This window comes from Rhinopithecus bieti, unplaced genomic scaffold (assembly GCF_001698545.2).
Source record: "Rhinopithecus bieti isolate Rb0 unplaced genomic scaffold, ASM169854v2 scaffold_16234, whole genome shotgun sequence".
Taxonomy (NCBI): Eukaryota; Metazoa; Chordata; class Mammalia; order Primates; family Cercopithecidae; genus Rhinopithecus; species Rhinopithecus bieti.
The window spans coordinates 1,576,982-1,587,765 of NW_016808946.1; the positions used below are offsets into that span (position 1 = coordinate 1,576,982).

Sequence of the window (10,784 nt, forward strand, 5' to 3'; positions counted from 1 at the left end):
CTCCGTCTTAAAAAAAGAAAAAGAAAAGAAAGAAAGAAACTACACCTGTCTTGTGACTGCTCATTAATCTTACCAAGGTGGTGGTTCAGCCCCGGAACAGGGAAGAGGGTGGTTTTAGGGAGGAACTAGTATTATTCTTGTTTCTTTTTTTTTTTTTTTTTTTTTTTTTTTTTGTGATTGAGTCTCGCTCTGTCACCCAGGCTGGAGTGCAGTGGCCGGATCTCAGCTCACTGCAAGCTCCGCCTCCCGGGTTTACGCCATTCTCCTGCCTCAGCCTCCCCAGTAGCTGGGACTACAGGCGCCCGCCACCCTTGCCCGGCTAGTTTTTTGTATTTTTTAGTAGAGATGGGGTTTCACCGTGTTAGCCAGGATGGTCTCGATCTCCTGACCTTGTGATCCGCCCGTCTCGGCCTCCCAAAGTGCTGGGATTACAGGCTTGAGCCACCGCGCCCGGCATTCTTGTTTCAAGTTGAACTCTAAATTCCTTCCCCGGTCAGCTGGGCCTACGCCCAGGAATGAGCAGGGTCAGCTTGGAGGTCAGGAACAGGATGGGGTCAGTTATGTCATAATTTTGAAGGGTGGTTTCAACAGGAAGACATAAGGTCCAAGAGATGCCATTCACTAAGGGACTCCATTGGGGGTGGTGAGAAGGCTCTGGACAGCTTCTCCAGAAAGGGGACAATGACAACGCACCTGTTGAGTCCGAGGAGCATTTAGAGAATTAGTGAACATTTTGGGGCTAAATTAGTGATAAATGTATTGAAAACTAAGTAACGAGAAACAAACAAAAAAAGAACCTCCAGGGAAAACAAGAAGTTGTGTAGGAGATAAAATGTTATCATAAGGCCAGATGCAGTGGCTCACACCTGTAATCCCAGCACTTTGGCTTTTTTTTTTTTTTTTTTTTGAGATGGAGTTTTGCTCTTGTTGCCCAGGCTGGAGTGCAGTGGTGTGATCTCAGCTCACGGCAACCTCCGCCTCCCAGGTTCAAGTAATTCTCCTGCCTAAGCCTCCCTAGTAGCTGGGATTACAGGCATGCACCACCACACCTAGCTAATTTTGTATTTATAGTAGAGACGGGGTTTCTCCATGTTGGTCAGGCTGGTCTCAAACTCTCAACACTGTGCCCAGCCTTAATCCTAGCACTTTAGGAGGCTGAGTCGGGTGGATCACTTGAGGTCAGGAGTTTGAGACCAGTATGGCTAATATGGTGAAATCTCGACTCTACTAAAAATACAAAAATTAGCTGGACGTGGAGGCACGTGCCTATAATCCCAGCTACTCCACCTCCTGGGTTCAAGCAATTATCTTGCCTCAGCCTCCCGAATAGCTGGGATTACAGGCGCCCGCCACCACACCCAGCTAATGTTTGTATTTTTAGCAGAGATCAGGTTTCACCATATTGGCCAGGCTGGTCTTGAACTCCTGACCTCAGGTGATCTGCCCGCCTCAGCCTCCCAAAGTGTTGTGATTACAGTCGCGAGCCACCGTGCCCTGACTAGCTCAAGCAATTCTTAAAGAAAAGCCTGGTCGGGCATGGTGCTACCTGACTTTCAGTTACATGGAGGTGGGCCAGAGTGCAACACGGGGTTTCACCGTGTTAGGCAGGATGGTCTCGATCTCCTGACCTCGTGATCCGCCCGTCTCAGCCTCCCAAAGTGCTGGGATTACAGGGAGCAGAGTTTTTAAGGATAACTTGGTGAGTGGGGGAAGCCGGTGAGCCAGGAGTGCTGTTGGTCAGGGATGAAATCACAGAGAGTCAGAGCTGTCTTGCACCGAGTCCGTTTCTGGGTCGGGGTCACAGGATCAGATGAGCCAGTTTATCCATCTGGGTGGGGCCATGAAGTGCAGGGTCTGCAAAATACCTCAAGGACTGATTTTAGGAGCAGTTTAGGGAGGGTTGGAATCTTATAGCCTCCAGCTGCATGACTCTAAACCATAATTTCTAATCTTGTGGCTAATGTTAATCCTACAAAGACAATCTAGTCCCCAGGCAAGAACATCTGCTTTGAGAAAGGGCTGTGACCGTCTTTGTTTAAACTATAAACTTAGTTTCTCCCAAAGTTGGTTCAGCCTACACCCAAGAATGAACAAGGACAGCCTGGCGGTTAGAAGCAAGATGATGGAGTTGGTTAAGACAGGTCTCCTTCACTGTCTGAGTCATAATTTGGCAAAGGTAGTTTCACAACCTCTGCTTCCTGGGTTTAAACAATTCCCCAGCCTCAGTCTCATGAGTGGCTGGCGATATCAACGCGCGCCACCACGCCCGGCTAATATTTGTATTTTTAGTAGAGACGAGGTTTTGCGACGTTGGCTTCCCAACACGCCTGGCCTCAAGTGATCTGTGCACCTCGGCCTCCCAAAGTGCTGGGATTATAGGCGTGAGCCACCAAACCCGGGCTGCGCTCATCGTTCATGAATTTGTAGAGCTTTATCTCCAGACTTCTCCTGATCCTTTCCTGGCGGTCACTGGGTGGGGTGTAAGTCCCAACCCTCTAGTCTTTAGGTGTTACCAGCCCCACCCTGAAGCTCCCTGGGGGCTCTACCCTAAATCACTGCGTTAGCATAAACTCGGGAGTTCTCTGATGGAGCATATAATGAATGACAAGACACTCCTACCGATCAGGAATTTCCAAAGGTGTTAGGGGCTCCGTGGCAGGAAGTGGGGACAAACACCAAATCAATTTCTTTTTCTACTACAGAAGATAAACACCAAAATAATTAGCTCCTAGAGGGAAAGAGGCCGCGGGAGGAGGATTGTGATTTTTCTTCTGACAAGCCACAGGGACCCATGAATCCTTAAGCCAGGGGCCTGGTTCATTTTAATAAATCAAATTTTGAAAAGTCTAGATAGGATTGATGTTATTCCCCATGCCACACTGGGCCCGTTTGTGGCCCAAAGATTTCTGGGACATTGGGGGACCTAGGTGGTGTCCTCATCAAGGCTGCTTGTTTCAGTAATTATCCTGGGCTGCATCGCACCCACCCGGTCGTGGGGCTCAGGCTTGCCCCCATCCATGGCACATGCACCTTCGAGGCGGGCAGGTGTGTGTATAGACTTGACTATAGGCTGGGGAGGCAGAGGATCCATGCTGCTGGCAACTTCATCTTCCTGCTGCTGCTTCCCAGATCTCCTGCTTCCCAGATGGCCCCGGCTGTTTCCACAACCTGGTCCACCCTCCCTCCTCTCTCCTCGCCCTGATAGGTGGTCCTGATGGGCCAGTGCAGAGCGCTGGCACTGGTTGAGTGCTGTGTCGCACGTGCTTCTCACCAAAGCTTCCTAATGGATGGTGTGCTCCCCCTCTGACATCGGGGTAACAGGCAGAGGGTCTGCATGGCTGCAGGTCACAGAGCTAAGGGAAGCAGAGTTGAGATCTGGACCAAGGTCTGATTCCAGAGCCCTTGGGGAAAGGCCCTCTCACCCAGGGAGTCATGGGATCATCCCTCTAAGGGGGCAGCATTCCTGCCTGGATCTTGGCCAGGGAGTAGATGTCAGAGAGACCATCCATGCCAGGACATCCAGAGTGCCTGGCCTGAGATGCAGGAGGCCCTGGGGTGAGCAGGGTGGAGTGGCCTCAGACAGTAGCTGCTGATTGGCTGTGTGTCCTTAGGCACATCGCCTTGCCTCTCTGTGCAGCAGGAACAGTACCTTGCAGGCAGGTGGTTGTGAAGATTAGATGAGAGTGCCTGGTCCACCCAGCTGCAGCCTGGCCTGTTAGGCTCCAGAAGTAGCCCCTGCCAACCCACCTGACCGCCAGCTGCTCCTCTCGGGCCTTCCCTGGTACTGTGAAGGCCCGGGGCAGACGCCAGCTCCCCACACTGATTTGAAGGGTCAGGGCGGCCTGGAATAGTTAGCCTGAGGTCAGATCTGCTGATGGGCCAAAGGTCTGAAAGGTGCTGTCTGGTGAGCTCACAGGGGTGGGGAGTGGCTGGCGGGTGGAGCCTGGAGGGCTGTGACTGGCCTGAGGCCAGCCAGAGTTTATGGCGAAACTGAATCCCCCTTATTCTGACGTCCCGGAAAACATTCCCGGGTCAGTCAGGGCTCCGAGGTGGCTGCCTCAGCTGGGAGTGGGGCCTCCCACCCTGATTCATCCTGTGGCCCAGCCCCTGCCCAGGGTGGGGAAAGGGGTTGGCAACTCAGGCCCATGCCCATGCAAGGAGAGTTCTTTTTCTGTCCTCTTCCCACCACCGTTGCGTCCTGGAAGGCGGGAGTTCAGCACCTTGGAGAGGGGACAGCCCCTGTCCTCACAGTCCCTGGTGCGGGCGCCCACATCTGCTTTCTCAATTTGTCCACACAGGAGGTGGGGCATGGTGGGAATTTGAACCCAAGCCTGAATAGCTCGAGTGGGGTCAGGGCACAGTCACTGGGCCAGTGTTAAGCTCCTGATGTGCTTAAAAAGGCCCAAAAAACTAGCCCTGCCACCCCTTCCTGTATTTGCCCTGGAGTACCTGGATGGGACCTGACTTACACCTGAGTGGCCTCAATTCTGAGGTGGCTCCCGGGCAGCCCCACCCTGACCTCACTCACCGCACTGCCTTGGGGGGCTGTCACCAGTGGTCTTGTGAAGGGTTTGGTAAAGGGACAGCTACGTCAGCTTCCCAGGACAGTTCTGGGTCCCACATGATGACTGCGGTGACCCTCTGTGCCCCAGGCTATCCACAAGGGCCCACCTGCAGCCCCAGGCCTGCAGCAGACCTTTGGGGATCAGACAGCAAGTGCCTCCTGCAGGACCTCTTCACCCCATGATAGCACTCCATATGTTACTGTGGCTCTCCTGCCTAGGCCAGTGCCAAGTTCAGGAGACACAGGAACTCCAATCTTTGCTATATAATACACGTGTTTGGTGGTGAGGGGCAAACCAGAAGGCAGATAGATGGCGCTGTACACAGCTGGTACTAGCGGCTGGAGGTGGAACGCCAGAGAGACAGACACACAGACAGTCCGCCTAGCAGGGCAGGCCGGGCAGCATTCTGGGCTTGTAACACATTGTGTTGGTGGGCGGAGAGCGGGAGGAGGTCTGAGCCAGGCTGGAGGGGGCGAGGGCACCCTGCCAGGGCTCCAAGGTCCGAGGGGTCCTGGGTGGCACATCCGCGGTGGTGCCTGGGCTCAGCTCACATCATTCAGGGCCTGGAGGGACACGAGGCCAGTCAGGAGGGTGCTCTGCGTCCCTGGGTCCCCCCACCCAGCCACGCAGGCCACCCACCTTGCGGGCAAACTCGGGCAGCACGAAGGCGGCGCGGTGCACGTCGGAGTTGTAGTACTTGAGCTGCATCTGTGCCACCTGCTGCTGCGTCAGCGGCTGCACCGGCTCCTGGAAGTTGGTGCTCTGGGGACCGGGACGGGGCACATCAGGGGGGGCACTTTGCTTATTTTTTCTTGAGACAGAGTCTCACTCTGTTGCCCACGCTGGAGTGCAGTGGCGTCATCTCGGCTCGCTGCAACATCTGCCTCCCGGGTTCAAGTGATTCTCCTGCCTCAGCCTCAGGTATACGCCACCACACCCAGCTAATTTTGTTTTTTTGTTTTTTTTTGTATTTTGAGTAGAGATGGGGTTTCTCCATGTTGGTCAGGCTGGTCTTGAACTCCTGACCTCAAGTAATCTGCCCGCCTCAGTCTCCCAAAGTGCTGGGATTCCAGGCTTGAGACAATGCGCCCAGCCTGGGGAGGGCTCTTTTTTTTTTTTTGAGACGGAGCCTTTCTCTGTTACCCAGGCTGGAGTGCAGTGGTGTGATCTTGGCTGACTGCAAGCTCCGCCTCCCGGGTTCACGCCATTCTCCTGCCTCAGCCTCCCCAGCAGCTGGGACAACTGACAAACGCCGCCGTGTCCAGCTAATTTTTTTGTATTTTTAGTAGAGATGGGGTTTCACCATGTTAGCCAGGATGGTCTCCATCTCCTGACCTCCTGATCCACCCGCCTCGGCCTCCCAAAGTGCTGGGATTACAGGCGTGAGCCACTGCGCCTGGCAGGGGGAGGGCTATTTATGCCCACCTTCCCCCTGACCCCCACCACTGGGCACCCCCATCTCACCGGGTTCTTGCTGCACAGCATGAAGCCGATCTGGCCGCTGGGGTAGGTGGGGATGGTGCAGTAGGCGTAGGCCACCACGGGGAACAGGGACTGGCAGAACTGCCGCATCTCCTTGATGAGGTCCAGGTGCAGCCACTGGCACTCGCCTGGGGGCCCCAAAACATCAGCATCTGGTAAGGCCTGCCCTGCCCCGCCCCACCTGCCCCGCCCCACTGCTCCAGGCCTGTGGCTCACCCTGGCAGCAGAGGACACCATCTTCCTTGAGGGCCGTCTTCATAAGCTGGTAATAGGACTCCTTGAAGAGACTTTCGGCGGGGCCTGGGGAAGGATGGAGGGAGACACACTGAACACAGTCTGGCTGAGACCTCCAGGGCCACTGTTACCCCGCTACACAGACCCACACAGCTGTCAGGTGGCCAGAGCCAGGATCTGAGCCCAGGTCTGTGGGTGACAGGCTCCACACCTGAGTCCCATTCTTGGGGGAGTCTCATTGGCACCACAGCAGAGGAACCTCTACCCCAGGTGTTGGTCCAAGACTAGAACCTGCCCCCACTCCAATGCTGACCAGTCCAGAGCAGAGGGGAGGCTGAAGAGGACACGCGGGCCTCAGTGTCCCAATGCCAGATCCCCACTCTCCTTGGGGCCCAGCTTGTGAACTCAGGGCAGTGGCCTGCGTCCTGCCTACTGTCCTGAGCCATGTTTCAGAGGGCAGGTAACAACTGAGAAGGGAAAAGTACAGCTCTAGTTCAGAGGATGGGAGGCTGCTCTATCCTCTACTCTGAAGGCCTGGGGGAGGCTGACCTCCAGACCAGCAGCTGCCAGAAAACCCTGGGGCCCGCCCATCCGCTGCTTACCCATAGGGTCTGAGGAGTCAGTGATGATCACATCGAAGGCATCCTGATTCTGCTTCATGAACTCAAAACCGTCACCCACATGCAGGGTCAGCTTCGAGCTCAAGTAGCCAATGGCCATGCCTGGCAGGAACTTCTTGGAGACTTGGATGACATCCTGGAGGGGATGGGAGGGACCAGACTGGGCCAAGGGGCTGGGGGACCTGGAGCCAGACACAGCCACGTGGGACTCTCCAAGTGCCTCACAGGCAAGTGGCCTTGGCCAACCCCTGCCTTTTCTTTTTTTTTTGAGACAGGGTCTCACTCTGTGGCCTAGGCTGGAGTACAGTGGCATGGATCATGGCTCACTGCACCTTCAGCCTCCAGGGCTCAGGTGATCCTCCCACCTCAGCCTCCTGAGTAGCTGGGACTTCGAGTGTGTTCCATCATACTCGGCTACTTTTTAAATTTTTGGTAGAGATGGAGTCTCCCTATGTTACCTCGAACTCCTAGGCTCGAGGGATCCTCCCACCTCGGCCTCTGAAAAGCGCTAGGATTACAGTTGTGAGCCTCCACAGTCAGCCCCTTTTGGGAACCTGTTTATTATGTGTAAAGCGAGAACTCTGGTACCTCTGTTTCTCCTTGAGAGCCGGCTCTTGCCTGTGGCTTGAGCTCCTCTCTCCCATCCCTACCCCCTCCTTCCAGACCAAATCACCCTGTCTGAGTGGCTTTCCTGTCCCTTCCTATTTTATTTATTTATCTATTTTTTTTCTTTTTTGAGATGGAGTCTCGCTGTGTCACCCAGGCTGGAGTGCAGTGGCGCAATCTCGGCTCACTGTAAGCTCCGCCTCCCAGGTTCACGCCATTCTCCTGCCTTGGCCTCCCGAGTAGCACGGATTACAGGCGTCTGCCACCACGCCTGGCTAATTTTTTGTACTTTTAGTAGAGATGGGGTTTCACTGTGTTAGCCAGGATGGTCTCAGATCTCCTGCCCTGGTGATCGACCCACCTCAGCCTCCCAAAGTGCTGGGATTACAGGCGTGAGCCACCACGCCCGGCCAATATTTATTTTTTCGAGACAGAGTCTTGCTTTGCTGCCCAGGCTGGAATGCAGTGGCACGACCTCAGCTCACTGCAACCTCCTGCCTCAGCCTCCCAAGTAGTTGGAATTACAGGTGCATGCCACCAAGTCCCGCCAGTTTTTTTTTTTTTTTTTTTTTTGTACTTTTAGTAGAGACGAGGGTTTCATCATGTTGGCCAGGCTGGTCTCAAACTCCTGACTTTGTGATCCGCCCACCTCAGCCTCCCAAAGTGCTGGGAGGCGTGAGCCACCATGTCTGGCCATTTGATGTCTCCTTTAACTAGGACATCAGCTCCTAGGGGGCAGGGACTGATCTGTCTACCACTGTCCCCGTACCCGGGCAACACCTGGCACGTAACATGATTTTAGTGAGCAGCTACTGAGCGTAAGGGGTAATATACTAATAGTTGAGCTGTCTCTGGGCCCTGCCGGGGGATGAGATTAAAAATCAGCTTAGTCGACTGGGCGGGATGGCTCACGCCTGTAATCCGACTACTTTGGGAGGCCAAGGCTGGCAGATCACCTGAGGTCACGAGGTCCAAGACCAGCCTGACCAACATGGAGAAACCCCGTCTCTACTAAAAATATAAAATTAGCTGGGCATGGTAGCGCACGTCTGTAATCCCAGCTGCTTGGGAGGCTGAGGTGGAAGAATTACTTAAGCCTGGGAGGTGGAGGTTGTAGTGAGCCGAGATGGTGCCACTGCACTCCAGCCTGGACAACAAGAGCGAAACTCCGTCTCAGAAAAAAAAAAAAAAATCTGCTTAGTCTTACTAAGACCTCGCCACGCACGTGCCCTCACCACCTGCCAGGCCCTCTGCCATCTGGTTTTCCTACTGAACCCTCCCTGACCAGGTGTTTTCCAGATGGGGAAACAGGCCCTACCTGCCTTGCTCAGGGGTGTGCACCCATTTCAAGGGCACAGCTGGCTGGCAGGAGAACCAGGACTCAAACCCCACCCAACTGGCTCTATGCCGGCACTCACCTCGTCTATCTCACACTGGACCACAGACTCCACGGAGGGGTGCTTCACCACCTCACGCAGGACACCTCCATCTCCGCCCCCGATGATCAGCACCTGGGAGGAGGGGGCAGTAAAGGCAGGGGCCCTGGCAGAACTGGGCGCCCCCAGGCCCCAGAAGCAGACCCCCTGGTCCCTCGGATCCACGGGCCTCATCATTTTCTACCCTCGGAAAATCTTTCGTGCTGGTGTCCCCTTTCCTGGAAGTTCCTTCCAGGGCTGCCCTAGGCTTCCGAGGCCGCGTCAGTGTCGGCCCCCACCCCTCTGCGGGACTCCCTGGCCTTGCTACCACTTCCTCTGACAACCGTGCAGGCAGCATCTGGGAAGAGTCCGGGGCACACCTGGGGCCGCCCCTCGTCCGGCACTGTTCCAGGGGACACTGGGGTACCTTTCGCGGGTTGGGATGGCTGCAGAGAGGCAGGTTGGCGATCATCTCCTGGTAGGAGAACTCGTCCCTCTCCGTGCACTGGATGACACCGTCCAACACCAGCACGTTGCCATAGGTCTTACTGCGGGCGGAGTGACAGTCAGGGACCTGGGTTCTCTGGGGTGCGGAAAACATACCCCAAGCCGCCCTGGGTGAGGAGGGTCTCCCCACCCCGCCTAGGGGTCCCAGGGGTGGTGGGCGATGGTGACATGTGGCGAGGAACGGCGGGCGGGCCGCCGGGTGGAGGCTGGGGTGGGACCCGGGGTCTACTTGGGCTCTGACGTATCCCGAGGCTGACACGTGGAGCTGGGCGCAGACTCCGGCTCCCCCGCCCAAGAGGCCAGCCCGCAGCCCCAGTCCCAGCCCAGCGAGGCGGGGTGAGGGGTGGCGAGGGAGCCAGGGCAGGACGGGGTCCGGCCGGCTTGGGTCCCGGCGTGGAGGGGGCCGTGAGGCGGGCAGCAGGCGGCCTGGGCTGAGCCGAGGGGGCCGGCGCCCGCGGGCAGCGGCGGTACCTGCGGAAGACTAGGATGTCCTGGTAGCGCGAGCGCCGGTGGTGGAGCAGCTGCTCCACCTGCAGCGACAGGGCCTGGCCGGGCCACAGACTGCAGGTCTCGCGGAACCAGCCCTCACGGATGGCGGCGGGGCCGGATGCAGCTGGGCCATCGGGGCCGGGCTCCATGGCGGGCAGGCGGGCGGGCGGCGCGGGGCGCGGGCCCGGGACTGCAGGCCTGGCGGGCGCGCAACACGTGGACCCAGCTCCGCCCGCCGGCCCGCGCCGAATACTAACCCGGGGCGGGGGGCCTGCCGGCGGGGGCGGAGCCGCGTCTCCAATGGCAAAGTGGGCCTCGCCGGACGACTCATTGGCCACGGACGCAGAGCGGCTCGGAGGGCTGGGGGGCGCCGTCCGTCGGCGGCAGCAAGGTAGTGCGGCCCGCTCCAGGGGCCACGTGGGGCCCGGCCGGGGCCGGGCTGCCGGGCAGGGTTCCGGGGCGGGCTGGGCCGGCGGAAGGGGTCTGGGTCCTTCCTCCGCCCCAACCAGCCGGGGCGGTGCACCACCGGCCTCTGCTCCCTTCTCGGGGTTGGGAAGCACCGAGGGCCGCTAGGGACTGCGGGACTCGGGCTTGGTGCGGAGTGCGAGAGCGCTGGGACGTGCGGACTCGGGGGTCAGCCTTTGGGCTGGAGACACGGGAGCGGGCAGCTACAGTGGGTTACGTTGTTGCACGGAGCGAGTAGAACGTATCCCTCGCTGCGTCCAAAATCTGGTTCCTTGTTGGATTTGAACAGATTATGTGGCTCGTCGGGGCGAACTGAGGGTTTTTATTTACTTGGAAAGAATCATCACAGCCCGCGAATTAACAAGCTGGATTTAGCCATTTTCCCTTAGTTCCTCTGAGCC

The 10,784-nt window shown here is 57.1% G+C and overlaps 1 protein-coding gene across 1 annotated transcript; it reads right to left on the reverse strand.

Annotated features, from left to right (window-relative positions):
• Positions 1–5,078: 5,078 nt before the first annotated feature.
• On the reverse strand, positions 5,079–10,174 carry SRM (spermidine synthase). Its single transcript, XM_017888008.1, has 8 exons — positions 9,901–10,174; positions 9,350–9,470; positions 8,926–9,018; positions 6,884–7,037; positions 6,264–6,347; positions 6,030–6,175; positions 5,205–5,327; positions 5,079–5,128 (listed from the first exon to the last, which is right to left on the reverse strand). Exons 1-8 carry the CDS (start codon positions 10,065–10,067, stop codon positions 5,108–5,110), a joined length of 909 nt encoding a protein of 302 aa, XP_017743497.1. The 5' UTR covers positions 10,068–10,174; the 3' UTR covers positions 5,079–5,107.
• Between the last annotated feature and the right edge of the window lie 610 nt (positions 10,175–10,784).